Source organism: Malaclemys terrapin, chromosome 10, assembly GCF_027887155.1.
Source record: "Malaclemys terrapin pileata isolate rMalTer1 chromosome 10, rMalTer1.hap1, whole genome shotgun sequence".
In the NCBI taxonomy this organism is placed as follows: domain Eukaryota; kingdom Metazoa; phylum Chordata; order Testudines; family Emydidae; genus Malaclemys; species Malaclemys terrapin.
The window spans coordinates 74,094,476-74,112,203 of record NC_071514.1 but is presented as its reverse complement, the minus strand read 5'-3'; the positions used below and the strand labels follow the sequence as shown (position 1 = coordinate 74,112,203).

General features: G+C 41.7%; 1 protein-coding gene across 1 annotated transcript in view; it reads right to left on the bottom strand.

Annotated features, from left to right (window-relative positions):
* FAM20C (FAM20C golgi associated secretory pathway kinase) overlaps window positions 1–17,728 on the bottom strand; it is an 88,038-nt gene that overhangs the window by 67,630 nt on the left and 2,680 nt on the right. The window contains exons 2-3 of the mRNA XM_054042115.1: window positions 16,330–16,508; window positions 4,723–4,801 (exon numbers count right to left, since the gene is read on the bottom strand). Coding sequence (XP_053898090.1) covers window positions 4,723–4,801; window positions 16,330–16,508 — 258 coding nt within the window. The remainder of the gene's footprint in view (window positions 1–4,722; window positions 4,802–16,329; window positions 16,509–17,728) is intronic.

The following is a 17,728-nucleotide window of genomic DNA, read 5'->3' as shown; positions in this document are numbered from 1 at the left end:
CCAATATCATTGCAACTCTGAAGAATACTGAGCAGGTCAACATGTGTCAAGAAGGGTTCACCGATATTACAAATGGAATCAAGTGCAGACAGGGGGCTGTTCCCTCACTACCTGAATCTGAGTCCTGCAGAAATAAGGTGTTTAGCTTTAAACTGACTAGAATAATAGACAGATTGGGACACTTTTGATCAAGAATTTTCTTTAGGAATCAAACTCAATATCCTGCTGGTTCCAACCCCCTCTGGTATATTAAAGAGTAGCTCAGTTCAAACTTCAGGGACAGAGTTGCAACTCTCATTGTCTTCACCCCTTTATTTGACAGCTGAATTGAGACCACAGTATTTATTCACAGGCAAGAAATGCTACATTATTTAACTGCTGTTCAGACTGGGCTAGAAGCATAGTTTTTCACAGGGAAAGGCATATCCACTCAGACGGAGACAAACACATCATGAGTCCTTCCCATGTTCCATCTCTGATGCTGGGAATATGCATCCCACAGGATTTCCTAAAGGCTAGAATAGCTATTGTGCACATCTCCAGAAGAGTAAATGGTCCTGGATGACCTATGGGACTTCTTGTGTAGTGCATACTCCTACGTGTTGATCGGTGGAATGCAGTCATGTGGCTTGTATCACAATTATGGAAGAAGAGTGCAGGGGCCCATGATGCAGGTCACTTTCCTGACTATCAAAGTGAAAGCCTCTTCAGCTTGCCGATCCCAGAGCTGAGAGTCAGGGAGTTGTTTTGTGGTCCATAAGACTCCTTTAAAGGTCTTCTCTGGCTGTGACTAAGGTAGGGAGGAACCTACCCATTGCATTAGCACTGATGATGCCCTAAGAACATGTAGAACATTCTTTGACATCATCCACGTGAGTATCATTGCCATATGACTAGGGCTCCATCAAATCACCGGCCATGAAACGTGAAATCTGGTCTTTTGTGTGCTTTTACCATATATTATACAGATTTCATGGGGGAGACCAGCGTTTCTCAAATTGGGGGTCCTGACCCAAAAGGGAGTTGCAGGGGGATCACAAGGTTATTTTAAGGGGGTCGTGGTATTGCCACCCTTACTTCTGCACTGACTTCATAGCTGGGGGCAGCTAGCAGTGGCTGTTGGCTGGGTGCCCATCTCTGAGGACAGCGCCCCACCACCAGCAGCACAGAAGTAAGGGTGGCAATACCATACCATGCGCTGCTGTCAGTGGCAGCTCTGCCTTCAGAGCTGAGCTCTTGGACAGCAGATGCCACTCTCCAGCTGCTCAGCTCTGAAGGCAGCGCCGCCATCAGCAGCAGCGCAGAAGTAAGGTCTGCAGTACTGCAATCCCCCCTACAATAATCTTGTGACCACCCAACAACTCCTTTTTGGGTCAGGACCCCTATAATTACAACACCATGAAATTTCAGATTTAAATAGCTGACATCATGAAATGTACTGTTTTTAAAATCCTGTGACCGTGAAATTGACCAAAATGGACCATGAATTTGGTAGGGCCCTACATATGACACCTTGCCTGGGAAGGAGTCAGACATAAAGCCTGAACCAAAAGTGATATCCCCTCAAAAGAGGGAACAGCTTAAATTTAGAGAAGGCTCCTTTCTGCTGGATAAGGCCCTTCCATGGGAAGTCCTGTAGATTTAACAGACTGTATTTTTAAAGTTTTAGGATGGAAGTTCCATGGAAGGAAATCACTCCATATATCTCACCAAACAATTCACAGGAAATAGATCATAAACTGTGGGAAATTGATATAGTCCCATTTAACTCAATAGAGCTACAGTAAAAGCTGTTTTATCCAGGACTTCACCAACCAAAAAGCTCTATAAACCGGCATTTCTGATCTTCAATGCAATTCCAGTTTATAGTCCAGTTGGCATGGGGCCGGCAGGGGTGTGGGGTGTGGCAGGGGGTGTGGAGTGCAGGCTCTGGGAGGGAGTTTGGTTGCGGGCAGGAGCATGGGGCACCGAAGGGGGTGCGGGGTGACGGATCCGGGGCCACTCACCTTGGGCAGCTCCCTGCAAGCAGCGACTTGTCCCGGCTGCTCCTAGGCGGAAGCGCGGCAGGTGGCTCTGCACATTGTCCCTGTCCTGCCCCAGGTACTAGGAACACAGCTCCCATTGGTTGGGAACCATGGCCAATGGGACTTTCAGGGGGCGGCACCTGTGGGCAAAGGCTCAGGCAGTGTGCAGAGCTGCCTGCCACGCCTCCGCTTAGGAGCAGCTGGGACAGGTCACTGCTTGTGGGGATCCACCCAAGGTGAGCGGCCGTGAGATCAGACACCCCCACACACACGCACCCCGAACCTCCTCCTGCACCCAAACTCCCTCCCTCTTAGTTAACTGGCATTTTTCACATACTGGCACCCCCCATTCCCCCAACATGCCGAATAAAACCGTTTTTACTGTATATTGATTTGCACCAGCTTAGGATTTGGCTCCCTGTTCATAATGAAAACAAATGCTCGCAAATGTCCTTAATTAAAAAAAACTAAAGTATTCTACAGCGATCATCTGAAATACAGTCGTGTTGCCACTGTAAGATGGAGTATTTGGGAACACAGTTGTGGAATGCTGCAGTGTTTTTTTCCTAAACATCTATTTAATCAGTTAGAAAATAGCATTTTAACACCCTCAAAATCAAGCTGAAGGGGTGATTAAGACATCGTCATTTTCTGCTATTGTCCCCATGGATGGCAATAATTGCTTCTGTATAGGAAACTGGTTATACATCCATTGTCATCCATCATCTTGCCAGTGGTGTATATAAAGCAGTACACATGGTAAACTTTTGATTTAACCTCATTAGCATTCCCAGAGCTACAATGTCGCAGCAATGATAATGATTTAAAATATCTGCATCTAAGTAAATGGAGACAAGAGGAATCTTGTACCATGTGGAAAGCCACCAAGGCCATCACTCTTTTACCTAATAATTAAAGACAGCTAGGCCCTGTCATATTCTCAGAAATTTCCCAGGGAGGGAATAGTGATAAATGATTTGGAATAGTGATAAAATGTGTCAGATAAAATGTGCTGGGAAGGGAGTGGGGAGAGGAGTTAGAGCCTCAATGGTATCATCCAAATCAATGCTCTCAGCATTGCTTTTATAGTTCCAGTGGTTTTGGAATGGTCCATTTAGGACATGCTTTGGCAACATCTCCCTTCAGACTTGTCTACATCATCTTATGTAGATTCCCTCTCAGAGATCTGAGCCTCCCAGCCCCACAAGAGGAACCAAGAAGAATGTGAATCCAGAGGAAGCCAGCCTGAATGGGAGGAATTTGGAAATAACGTGGGACCACTGGGCCTTTGCACAAACACTTTGGGGATCTGAGATCTAGGGGATTTCTTATAGATCTCAGGACGCACGTGAATAAGAAGATTGATGCGAAGGAAACTCATTTACCTATTCCTTCTGAAGTCCATATAAGGCCTGATCTACCTTAGGCACTTATATGGATTCTGTTACTGTAGTATCTGAGCATTTCACAGTCTCTAATGCATTTATTCTCACAATATCTCTGTGAGGTAAGGTACCTCCCTTTATTATCGCCATGTTACAAATGGGGAATAGAGGCACAGAGATAGTAACTGACGTACCCAAGGTCACATAGGAAGTCAGTAGCCAAGCAGGAAATTGAACCCAGGTGTCAAGCTAACCCCCTGCCCACTGGACCATCCTTCCTGTCTACATGTACAATATAAAACAAATGCATACTGAAAACCACATGTTCTGTGCTGCTTTATTCCTTTACAGACCACCTTAAAGGAAATGAAGTGAACTTCCTTATAGGGGGAACAAAGAAAGGAAATGAGTTTATTATTATTCCAGTAATACCACTGACACAGAGAGTGAGTAGCTTCATTAAACATTCTGCAGCCTCAAGTGATTTTACTAAACCCTGTACACTAAGCACACAATAATTTTCATTATTATAATACAAACATATAGGGCCTGATTCAGAGCTCACTTACATCAGTTTTACACCTGTGCAACTCCACTGACCTCCTGCTTTACACAGGTGTAAGTGAGAGTAAAATCATTCCTGTTCCATCCAAGTCTTTTCTCCTCACTCCTGCTTCTCAAAGAACCTCATTTTCACAGCTACAATACAGCCTTAGCAAACAGTAGAGTGCACCTCTAATACCAACAGCAATAAATCAAAGGATGAAATTATAATTCATCAAACAAACACTATTTATGTCTTCCTCTCTAATAAATCTATTCTGAAAACCTGGCCAAAACTCGCACGCTTGCTGGTAACATTTCCAAAATAAGTGATGCAATACAAACTGCAAAATATTGGAGCAAGTGTGTTTTGAATAAAGATCCACATAAGAAAGGAACTTTGAGCACATCCTGTATTTTTGTGAGTCAAAGAATTCACAGAGAACAGTGTGCATGACATCTCATATAAAACCACAATATACCTGGTGTCATTTAAGGATCTAATCCAAACCCCATTGTAGTCAATGCAAAGACTCCTATTGACTTCATGTGGATCAGGCTCTAAGAATGCTGAAATTCCTCATGCCTTAACATGCCTCCTCTTCTTAACATGCCTACAATTTACATTCAGTGGGAAGCTTAGATAACTAAGCACCACAAACTTAGAAGACTTAAAAACTTAAAAGTGATCTTTTAACAGCTGTCAAGAGGGTAACATGCCACGGCTGTGTAAATCAGCTTTAAAATGGAGCGAAACATTTCTTACTTACTTCATTGGTTTAAACAATGCTTGTCCATAATTTTGGAATGTCATGATCAGTTTTAGTTGGGTGCCTCCGGATTTCATTGCTGTGGGAGAAAAGTAAAACCATTTAAAATCACAGTGTACATTTCTACGTACAGTCAGCAGTCTTACACTGAAAGAGCACATCTCTCTCTAGCTAAGCTTTTATATGTGGTGTCTGAACACCCACTTATATGTGTATAGGGCACTCTTAAACAGGGATAAAGACTTCATTAGTGGATGAGATGGGGAAATGCAGTCTAGAGTAGCTGCTCACACTGCCTGAACCGGAGTAGAAAGGGAATCCTGCATCCTGCATCAGCTTTCCCACTGTTGGCCCAATCCTACAAGTGCAGAAACACCATTGGCTTCAGTGGGAGTTCTGAACGCTAAGCGTGTGTAGGTACAGGTCCCTACATTCTCACTTCCCCCACTCCCTATGTTCTTTCGACTTGAAACCATGAAAAGGATGCATGATGGAAGAAGAGATTGGGTGTGTCTTGGCGAACACCAGAACCATGGCTGTACAAACGGGTGAGTAGCAGCCAGCCTTTAATTAAAGACACGAACAGATGTCAATTGCAACTCCTATATTATGCTGTGATTAAAGAATTTATTATTCCTGAGCAATATGTATATATATCTTTTATATTCTCCATGGGCATTATCCAAAGCTACTGAAGTCAATGGATATCTATGCATTGACTTCAGTGGGCTATGGATCAGGCCCTGCATTAGGTGATATGTACATAAGCGAGAAGTGACTTCAATGGAAGCTTTGAGTAAGGAATGAATAGTGACTGAGGGCTTGGCTACACTGTGAGTTAGAGCACATTAAAGCATCCCCGGGTACCCTAGCTCACTACCCGTCCACACTGGCAAGGCACGTAGAGCGCTCTGACTCCAGGGCTAGAGCGCTCCTGGTACTCCATTTCGGCGAGAAGATTAACGCTTGGTGCGTGTTGACTGAAACGCCTGGGTGTCAGTGTGAACGAGGTGTTGCATTACTGCGCTCTGATCAGCCTCCAGAAACGTCCCATAATCCCCTTAAGTCAAGTGGCCACTCTTGTCATTGTTTTGGAATCACTGCAGGAATGCGGATATGCTCTTTGAAAGCTCCGTTTCTGACAACCGGCATGCTTATCTGCTCCGAGACAAAGCAACCATTACTGTGGAATGCTGTGTGTGAGAGAGAGAGGTGTGTGGGGGAGAGGGGGTCTGCTGCTGTCTGAACTTACAAGACAGTATGCTGACATGCTCTCAGCCCCCCAAAAACCCACTCTCCCCCCCACATACACACAATACACTCCCTGTAACACTCCACCCCACCCCTCCCCATTTGAAAAGCACGTTGCAGCCACTTGCATGCTGGGATAGCTACCACAATGCACTGCTCTCTGTGGCCGTTGCAAGAGCTGCTAATGTGGCCACGCCAGTGCGCTGTCAGCTGTCAGTGTGGACAGATTGCAGCGCTTTCCCTACTGCGCTCTACGAAGGCAGGTTTAACTCAAAGCACTCTACATCTGCACGTGTAGCCACATCCTGAAATTTGGCTCATGCTGCACATTGTAGACCATTTTTGCTTGACTCTCAAACACCATCTGATGGTGAATTACTGTAAGACTGACATTTATTCCTAGCAACTGCACCATTTGTACAATATCACTTTAACAGTCGGATGATGGTGTTTTTAAACCTGGACTGATACTTTTTTTGTATAAGTGGAAAAAAACATGTCACTTAAAAAACCACGCATTACATGAGTAAAAGAGTTCTCAAAGAGTACGTCTTATCTGATGATATGGTTAGTCAAGGGAGGTAAATATATGCTTCAGCAAACCATCTGCTCTCTTCCACCAGCCAAGAACACTTCGAGTAAATGAAATGACCTACACCCAAGCTCTTTAATTCACTTCTGCATTGTGCAGTGATGGTCATGTCAGTCATCTCAGTGTGTGCAATTCAGTCCTTTTTAATGCTTCCTCTGAATGATCAGATAATCCCCTTCTTTAGAAATCAGACAAAAAAGGTATAAATTTAAGAACTATGTAAAATGTCATGTTATCTTTTTCATAAATTTTGCCTTAGAGCTGGCCTTATTTGACCTGTCTAATGTCTACATTTGCTTTCCCTAACCAATACCATTAGTTACACGTCCTGTTAATTACTCCTCTCTGTGCCTTATTACTGATGGGTCACCAGCTCTCTTTCAGTGCTTGTAATCCGTATATTTTTGCAACAAAATGCTATGCAAATCTGGTCAGTTTAATTACTCTTCTTCTGGAAGAAAATCCCTCCAGCATTGCTATTTTGCTGACCCCTGCCTTCTGCATTACTCGGCTATCCCAATGGAACAAATAAATAATTAGAAATTAAAGGGCATTAAACAACTCACATTGAACAGGTAGACCAGAAACATGTGGTTTTCATATATTAGGCTCACTCTGCTGCACAGAGTAGGTGAGATCCTCATGTACACCTGAAGGGAAGTAGGGGAGGTATAGATGGTTTTCCAGCCACAAACACCCTAAATCTTGGGGGCAACTAGAGTTAGTTCAGCCCCTAGCATAAATTAGAGCAACCTGAGGCTGCTGTAGTATGTGCTATCAGTGACGTCTCAGGATCATTGTAGCACAGCTTACTCCGGCAACAGCTCTGCTACACACCTAGATTGTCATCTATACTGAGTGGTCAAGAGCATGGGGTGTATCATTAACTACCCCACCATTACACCACCCAGGAGTCCCCAAATGACAGTTTAAGCTAGCCTTCCATCACATTTCACTGCCAGATTACTGTAAAGGACCTAGAATGGGGCCAACGTTGTGACTCTCATTGGCCAAGTTCTATTGTCCCGTACATCGGTTTAAATCCACAATGTCTCCATTAGGTTGACCAGATAGCACGTGTGAAAAATCAGGACAGGGGCGGGGGGGGGGGGGGTAATAGGAGCCCATATAAAAAAAAGCCCCAAATATCGGACTGTCCCTATAAAATTGGGACATCTGGTCACTCTAATCTCCATTGAGTAACAGAGATCGGAATTGCATCCTTAAACTTAGATCCTCAGCTGTTGTAACTCAGTGTGACTCCCTTGCCCACTGTGACGCTACACTGATTTACACCGCTGAGGAGCTGCCCCTTGTCGCTGGCTGGCGCGGGCTGAGGGACGTATTGGCTGCCGCTTCCAGCAGCTCCCATTGGCCTGGAGCAGCAATCCGTGGCCAGTGGGAGCCGCGATCGGCCGAACCTGCAGACGTGGCAGGTAAACAAACCGGCTCAGCTCGCCAGGGGCTTTCCCTACACAAGCGGCATCCCAGTTTGGGAAACCCTGCAATATGGGAATGTTATGCCCAAAGCAGAATCAGTGTTTGAAAAGCAGGGTCTAGTTTCATATCCCTCCACATAAAGCCGATTTTGCACCATTTCAACAGAATACTCCCATTTAACAAAAAGTCAGGGTTCTACACATGGCATGACCTGGACCTGATACAACCATTAAGCGTTATGCAGCCACATGATTGGGAAAGCCCATATTGACTGGGAAAGGGAGATTGTTCAAGGCCAAAAGGGTGTAGAGATGGAGGAAAAAAAGGAGGTTCCCTCACAGCAATTTCTAAACACACAGTTTGAAACACTCTAAGTTTACTAGGATGCACAGCATGTTAAAGCAGCACAACAGATTATTTGGCTAGCAACCTCTGCGGCCAATGACTTTGGCAACAAGAAAGGGGAAAACTTTATGTAAGGTTCATGAAAAATTGCTCTGATCTGTTACACAGGCGAGGCCTGATTTCCAGACCAAAAGAACTGGTCCATCCTTTGTGTGCGGGTGCAAGGTGAGAAGATTAAAGGTTCCCTCTGGCCTTGTCATACTCACCCACACATATTGTCTGCACAAGCTGAATTGGTTGCAGTAGCACTCCGGAGCACAAGGACTGCTGGAGTTTTGTGCCATTGTTGAGTTTAGATGTAGGACTTCATGCCTCCTAACTAGTCCTCTGCAGTGCAGGGTGGGTGGACACATGCTACATACTGATTGAAGGTGGCACAGCAACCGCACTCCCCTTTAGCTTCTAGAGGCATTGTGCCTTGCCAGGGAACAATCTGCCCTATGCAGCTCCACACTGTCCCTTACTCTTGCTCCCAACCATTTTAACGCAAAGGCTATACAGTGGAGTCGCATCATAGGCGCATTTAACTTACGCAATTTTAATTATACGTGCTTGGCAAAACAAAACGAAAAAGAGAAAAATAACAATTTAAATACTGTACTTGTAGTGCGGGCGATTCCTCCCGCCATTCCACTCAATGAGCGTTTGACTATACGTGATTTTCGCCTTACGCGCTGACTTCAGAACCTAACCCCCGCGTAAGATGCGACTCCCCTGTACATACAGGTGCCTACCTACATATGCAAAAATGAGGATCGTTAACATGAATTATACAGTGCCGTAGTTGTGCATGACACGTCACAGCTGAGAAAGAGGTATGGTCTGAATCCAGTGTGCTTTCAATCTAAGGTCTTGACCCTGCAGACAGTGACATGTGTGCTTAATGTCTGGGATTGGGTGCATGCAAAAACCTTGATTTGCATGGGCCTATGTGGTAGTGCATGTCTAAAGCAGGGCTCACATTCATGGAGACTTTATCTGAACATTAGGCCTAGAGATTTTTCTCCTCCCTTCAATATCAAGCCTGCTTGCTTGGCTTCTTTTCATCTTCTGACATATATGAATCAGACAAGGAACATTCCACTTTCCACTTATGTTTCTCAGTTCAAACATGTTTCCCTTTATATTATGCCAAGGAATAAGAGTCCAATCATGTTCTAAAGCCTTGTTTGCTTGTTTGGAGATGCCCTTGAGACTTCAGCTGCTACCCAAATAAAAATTTCATAAGGATTTATAATACACAGGATTAGAACATACAGTATTCAGAGATGAACACATAATGACACTAAGCCATTACAGCCTGTCACATCTATGATCAGCATACTAAGACATTTCTAAGAAGGCTTTAAAATATAAGGCTGTTCTGACTCCAAAGGTGTCCTCCCTCCAGGGTCATAATTCACATTTTAAAAAGTGTCGGAATATGCCTTTATGTTACAGACGATGAGCAGCTCTGGAAAACTTCTTAAAAACTCGCTGACACCATATAGTACATCTTGAGTCAACTCTCGTCCAGCAATTCTTGGACATATTTATATAATGGTAAAAGTAAATTCCAGTACAAAGATTACATTTAATCTTTAGGCAATTCAACTTGTCAAAGAAAGAAATAAAGCTAAAGGTTAATATACTCCAGCCTTAACATCCTCTTTCATCTCAGGTATTGCAAGAATTTTACAGCCTGATTTCCAAATTTCAAGAGGCTTTGGAACAAATCCCCAGTGGGGTTGACGTTACCAGGGACATTTTGGGATTGAGGGCCTGGTCCAAAGGCCACTGAACTCCATGAGCGTCTTTCTACTGATTCTTCTGGGCTTTGGATTAACTGTGTAATGATTTTCTCCCATGCTCACCTGTCATCCTTCTCCCATGTGCCCCGGGGGTTCCTAGTCAGTCATATCTCCAACTTCTCCCCCACCTAGTCCCTCCTGAAAACACATGTCCATGTTTTCTGCAAACCCTACACCTCCCCTTTGTGAAGTGTTCAAATAATGAAACCCTCTATGGAACTTATGAGATGTATGGCACCATGATCGCTCAGTCATGTTTTTATAGCTGTCCATATGTGGTTTCTTGCACCATCCTCTAAAGCATTTTGTACTGACTGCTGTCCAAGACAGGACATTGGACTGGATGAACCACTGGTGTGTCCTAGTATGTAATTTCCTGGATGTTGTTGCAACCCGGCCCTCATCCTCCCAATTCATTTAGATCGTAAGCTCTTCTGTAAGGGCACTTGTCTTTGTAAAGTGTGCACTGTTGGTGTTATAAATAATAATAATCACTATTATTAACAATGGGAGTGGCAGGGCCCTGAATATCAAGTTAAGATATTCCCCATAGTCTTTTGCAACACCAACAGGAAGAGATAAAGGACAGACAGCAAGCATTAAGTCTGAACTTCCTTTCTTTTGACAGTGTCTGACATACAATATTCCATGTACTTATGCTGCCGATATATGAGAGAGGTGGGACTGAGCTAAAACTTGCAGTGTGATAACATCTGAATAAGGGAAAGTTCAAATCCAGATCTAGATTTCAACTTTGTAAATCAGACCTAAGTTTAACATAAACACTTCCACCTCACTAGCAGATAATAGTCTGCACAACCTAGGTAGGCAACCTATGGCATGTGTGCCAAAGGCGGCACACGAGCTGATTTTCAGTGGCGCTCACACTGCCCGGGTCCTGGCCACTGATCCGGGGGGCTCTGCATTTTAATTTAATTTTAAATGAAGCTTCTTAAACATTTTAAAAACCTTATTTACTTTGCATACCACAATAGTTGAGTTATATATTATAGACTTATAGAAAGAGACCTTCTAAAAACATTAAAATGTATTACTGGCACACAAAACCTTAAATGAGAGTGAATAAATGAAGACGCGGCACACCACTTCTGAAAGGTGGCCGACCCCTGACCTAGATGCTTGTTTCCACACAAACTGTAATAAGGAACAAATTTCAAAACAAACTCAAGCCTCAATCACTTCTTAACTTGTTCTTGCTCAGCCACGGCTGCTGACTCATTTCTAAAGGCCTTCAGGATGATAAAAGCAGTTTTAAAAGGTGGAGAGATCTGTTAAAACATCCAAAGTCTTCGTTGTACATTTTAAGTTCTTCCTCCCTCCCTTTCCCCCAGCCCCATTCAGGCCAGTAAATTTAATCAATCTGCTGATTCTTGGCAGATTCATTGTTTTCTTATAAAGTAAATCAGTGGCGCTACATTTCATCATGTTTTTCACACATTCTTTCCTTGCCTTTTGACAAGATATTTATCATTTTACTGAGAGCCAGGATCTAGGTTCAGTATTCATAGCACTCTCTTTTATTTTGCTGTTTAGCCAATGTCTACCTTCGTTAATTGTACCATTTATCCACCACATCAGTAATTTTGTGCTCTAGCTTTCTAATTATTGCCTGCACAAATTGAATGCATCATAGGCTTTAGAAATGAACTGAATCAGGTAATGTTCCCAAGGCCTTTCAACCAGGGAATTTAAATAAAAAACAACCCACACAGAAGCCTGTTTTGCTCACATGCAAGCCAATGGCAAAACTCCTGTTGACTTTAATGGGAGCAGGATCAGGCCCACAGCTACTGAACGGATGCATCTAACTGCTCTATGCCATACAGTGCTTCTAGTTAAACTGCTCATGCTGCTGTTGTGATTATGCACATGCATAAATGTGCAGGAGAATGGCTAATTACAGTAATTTGTACGGGCCGTTATGGCAATTCTCAATGCAAAGCAGGTGTGCCGTACTGCATGCATATGTGCATCCACCTTTTCTGAAAACTGGGTTTCAATATTCAATAGAAAATATTAATGTTTAGGCTCCTGTCTTGCTCCCTTTTAAGTCATCAGAAGTTTTGCTTTGGATTACATGTGAACAGGATCAGGCCCTTTGCACTGAACAAAATAAATAGCAAACACATACTGATAGGCAAGGCTTTGAATATATACTTGGCTTAAAGCTATTCTTAACCCTGTCCTTTTGAAGGCCACCTCTGGGTGTCACTGTGGGAACTAGATGTAATGTTCATATTCAATTTTCCATAGTGGCATCATCAATGGATTTGTTCCATTTAAACTTTAACCTCAAGGAAATGTCACCTTGATACTCTCTGCTCTTGTGAACTAAGCAGTAATTGCTTCTCTCACCATTTTCATTTTAAGGTAACTGGATGGGTTACAGATTCTTGCAAGCAGTTTTGATTGATCCAGCGCTGTCTATTTGGACATGACACTTTCCAATTAATAATAAAATTAAGCAGATGCATCTGACTTGGCTAAGAAGGCAGTTTAGCTACAGTTCAGGTTGCAAACAGTATCAAAGCCTGCATATCAAAACCACATAAGCCTATTAAAACCTATACATAACATATCAAAATATTAGAAAACCTGCTGTAGATAAGATTCCTTGCACTAAAAGGACTGGATAAACTAACAGGTCTTTTCCATCTAACTTCTAGGATTCTATATATTTAATTGCATTGAATGTCAAAAGAAAATGATGATTCTCAGGCACTATGAAGATTTCAATTTGTTTTACACTTTTAACCTGGTTGTCATCTTCATAGCTGCCTTTCAAAAACAAACCACCAAAGGAACCATGCAAATTAATTTGGCAAATGTGCAGAATCATGTGAAACAATGCAGTGATCATTCATGTGTCCTTTGATAATACACGTCAGATTTTATTCATCCATTCAAAAGCTTTGGAGTCCTATTGCTTCTACGCACAAAAAGTGAAAAGTGGACAGGTGTTAATATAATTAGAAAAAAAAAGCTCTAAGAATTTGCAGTGTAAAACAAAACATACTGCACTCTACAAATATTAATAATATAAAATAAGGTTCTTTCTTTCTTCAAACCTTGCTATAACCCTGTTACCAGAGGAACAAACATGGCTTGGTTGCCAGTGGTTTGGGCCGGATCCTACCATCTTGGTGCAGGCAACCCTCCAACTGTAGCCAGGAGTGGGACCCCTGATTTTTATAAGCTCACTTTAAAGGGCTAGCTTGAGTTCATTTCTAGGAACTGATCTTTACCTATTTTTCAGACAGAATCTGCACTTCTTTGGTTAAGGAACATTGTCTAATGAGATGCATTGTTTAGTATTTTTGTATATCCAAATTGCAAAGCATTGTTGTGTAAATTACTCTTATTTAGTATTTTATTGCAGCAACATCTTGAGGCCCCAAGCTCATTGTGCAAAACACTGTACAAGCATATAACAGAATATCCCATATGCAATACATAATATAATAAATATGATTTTGTGCATCTGTAGTCCTTTTCCCCAGAGGATCTCAAAGCTCTAGCAAACCTTTAATTAATTAAAGCCTTACACGACATCTGTAAGACATATAAAGTGAAATCAAGGCCCCAGTGAAGTCAATGGCAAAATTTCTATTGGCTTCATTGGGGCTGGGATTTTTCACTCGTAACTTTTATAATCATTTTGCTGATAGGTAACTGAGGCAGAGAGGTATTAAGCAACATCCCCAAGAGTACAGAGCAGGTCAGTGGTTGTGACAGAAGTAAACTCTAATATTTCTGATTCTCATTCCCCTCCTTCAATCACTAGCCAACACACTCTCTATGACAAACTGAGAAAGACGATGTAATAAAATCTATTTGATAAGCATTACATTATGGTCACATCTGAGCATGCTGCAAACCATGGTTTTCCTCTGCATAAGCAACATACACTATATTTAGATCTTGGAGAAAAATATATAGTTCAGTAAATTGTGAAGCGATACTATTGAGCAGTGCAGTATATTCAGCAGTGGCCACTTTAGTCCAAATGCATTTTGAGAGATGCATGGTGCTCTTACAGCAAATCAAAACACAGCTGGTCAAGTGTTTCAGATGCAAAATCTTAAAGGACCTGGGGTTAAGCAAAATTGTTGCCCTGAAGCTGTGCAAGGTGATAGATCACGGAAGTGATACCACCACTCTCTAGGGTGTGGAAGGGGTAGGAGGGGACCCAGCTGATATTTCTCGTCCATCTCCTGATAGATAAGTGAGGAGTGCCTTTAAAATCAACATAGTAAGGAGCTGTCCCCACTCCCCAATCCAATTGCAAGATGAATATTCTGTGCATCATTCCTGACTGAGTGAGTGGGTCAGGAAAGGGGATTGTTGTTCCTCACAAAGACAAGGCAGTGAAAATCACTTAGAACTTATTCCACTGTAAATTATCCTTGTTATCCCGAGGCCTAGACTGCAGGAAGATGAAAAGCATTCGGTATTATCTAAAGAGAGTGACTGCTATTTCTATTATGTTAGGTGTTATCTAAAGAGGGCATATATACGGCACGATTCTCAAACCTGGGCTCCTTAATAAAGCATCTCAATCCAGAGGTGGGGCAGAAAACCAGCACACATGCTCATACAAATGGCATTTATTTATGCACTTTACAGCCAATTTGATCATTCACTACATTGGTCTGCAAAAAGAAGAACAGGAGTACTTGTGGCACCTTAGAGACTAACAAATTTATTAGAGCATAAGCTTTCGTGGACATCCTGTTAAGGCAGCATGGTTTGAAAATTGCTCTCTTTGGGTGAAATTCCCCTCTACGCAGAGCACAAGGCCTAAGCACCATTTAAGTTCCACTTAAAGCTTTGGTGTGTCTCTCTGCATAAAGTTGAATTTCATCCACGTAGCATTCCCCAAATCTTGGCTCCTGCTATCTTGACTAACTAAATCAATCCCTCCTTTCTGATCAAGAATCCCACTTAATCCTAGTACTGTTCAGAGAAAACTATGGTTCATAGGATGGAAAATGTAACAGTGATGCTGATTTACTGGGGCAAAATTCCCATTAAAGCCAATGGAAGTTTTTGCTGAATAAGATTTCAGGGTCAAAGCCCAGCGACCTAATCCGGTAGTGGAAATACAGATTATCAGCAGTTTTGTAGAGCTTCTACTATTTCATCATTGTGGAAAGGTGAAGAGTACTTAGGAAGTTGGTGTTTAATAGAAATTGCCTAATTTTTTATGTGCCTAAAACAACTGGACAATTATCAACCACCAGAAATAAAATGACATTAACCGGTTTAGAATGTCAGGCCCCTGTTTTGTTTTCTTTTGTTGGTAACTATAAAGCCATATTCGAGAGCACCTAAACCTATCATTAATCGACCCCATAGCAAATATTTCCATGTGTTCCAGATCATTAAATGTACTGCATGGTCAACATAGTATCATCTCAATCATGGGTTTATAAACAGAACAAACAGAGTCGGACTATGGACCCCATCCTGCTCCCCTGATGCTTGTTTCACTGTCTTTTGAAATCAGTGTAGATCTGGATGTACAAACACTGCAGTACTGCTATAAAGCTATGGCAGAACTGGAGCACAATGCAGATTGGCAAGAGCTATAGAGACACTGCGCTTTGTTGCTTCATTCTTTAAACACCTTCTGCAGGTGAAGATGTTGCTCCTCATCCCACCCACCCACCCCCTCAGGATATTTTTTAAACACCAAACTCTTTGTTGAGAAAATTCAAATAAAAAAAAATCAGACTTTTGAAAAATTCAACTTGTTTTTTTACAGTTGAATGAGCAGTATTCAACCATGTTGTAACTGTACCTCGGTAGTCAATAGGTTTACCTCAGGGATGAATCTGGTCTAATATGCTTTGCAGCTAGAATCTTGCTAGCATCCACAGCAATACAAACGGCTTCTCAAATATTCATGCACACAGAACTGGCAAGATATATTTATGAAGCCTCTTTTATATTTAACAAGGAAAATAAGTGCAGACTAATGTATCCAGGAAGCAATGTTTTAGAAACATCAAGTATAAGTAATGGAAAATACTCATTAATATTAAAACAACAATGAGGTCTTGAATAAGTAAATAGTCATAAAAAAATATATGTATCTGAACCTACCAACACTGGTTATCTTCTGGGAGACCAGGTCTTGTAGCAAAGCTTCAATTGCAGGATTGTGTTTGGAATACAACTCATATCGATTAATACCAATATGGAATTTTAACCAGTTTGGGTAGGAATCTACAGATGTTTCTGCGGTGGGTAAAAATTCTTCATCTTCATTACCTTCATTTTGCCTATCACACAAAAAGGAGAGAGAGAGAAGTATTATTATTTTTTATCTGCCGGTTCCCCACAAAGCAACTTAAAAGAGGGCTTCAAAATGCAATGATGTGAAAAGCAAACAACATAGATGTGAGAGAAGGGTTTCAATTTGTCCCTGACGTGGATTAAAGGCCTGCTTCCACTTCCAGTGAAGCCATTGGGAGCTTTGCCATTGACCTCAATGAGAGCAGAGTTGTGACCTAAATTATTAGTGCTTGATCCAAAGACCATTAAAGTCAGTGGCAAAGTTCCCATTGACTCCAACAGACATTAGATCAGACTTGGTGTTATATTGCACTGTTCTAAAACTCCAAAAGAGTGTTGGTTGAATTCGAGGTAGATGCAGTATATTTTATTTTTTAATTCAGGGTTCAATGTTAAAAAAAAACCAACCCAGTGTTGTTTCTATTTATTGTAGAGTTGTTGAAAACAACTTGAACGAGTTGGAGACAAAAATAGAAAGGTTATCCCAAATCTTTATTTAACAATGAACATGTCCTGAAATTATTTGATAATTGCCTTGTTACATTCAGATATTATACTTCATATTCCTTTTTTGATCTTATTATTCCCAGGGGATCAAAGAAAGTGAAATGACTTTTGACTACTTCCTAAATGCAAATTCTATTTCCCATGTCTGCAAGAAAGCTTGCTTAGCTTCAAGCTATTGTCATAGCAAAGAATGTTATGAATTAATGTTAACTGCTAGATTTGTTTTTAATTATTTAAACCGTGGGAGCAATAACAAGCAGAGATCACATTGCTATCACATGTCTTGATCGAAGGGGTCAATTGTACCTTTAGCCATCTCTAGAGTATATTCCATACATTATTGTCATATGCTGGTGACAGAGATTTTCCAGAGAAATTGGAAGTTTTCTAAGCTAGTGTGCTTTAATTTTGATTTTAATTATGATACATTGAGGGCCTTTGTGATTCATAAAAACTTGAGGTTGAAAATGAAAACATTTACACTATATTGTTAAAGATTCAAATCCAGGCTGGTTGGCCCACTGCTTGTCAGAGCTTTTGCCTGGCACAATACAGCTGTTTAAACATTACAGAGTCACTGTGTTTGAAAGAGGGTGCTGTTGTATTAGAGACATGCCTTTTGATTGTTCAGCCATTCAAGTTTCTAAGCATTTCTTATATATCAGTGGGGCAGAGAATTTATAGATGAAACCAAATGCAT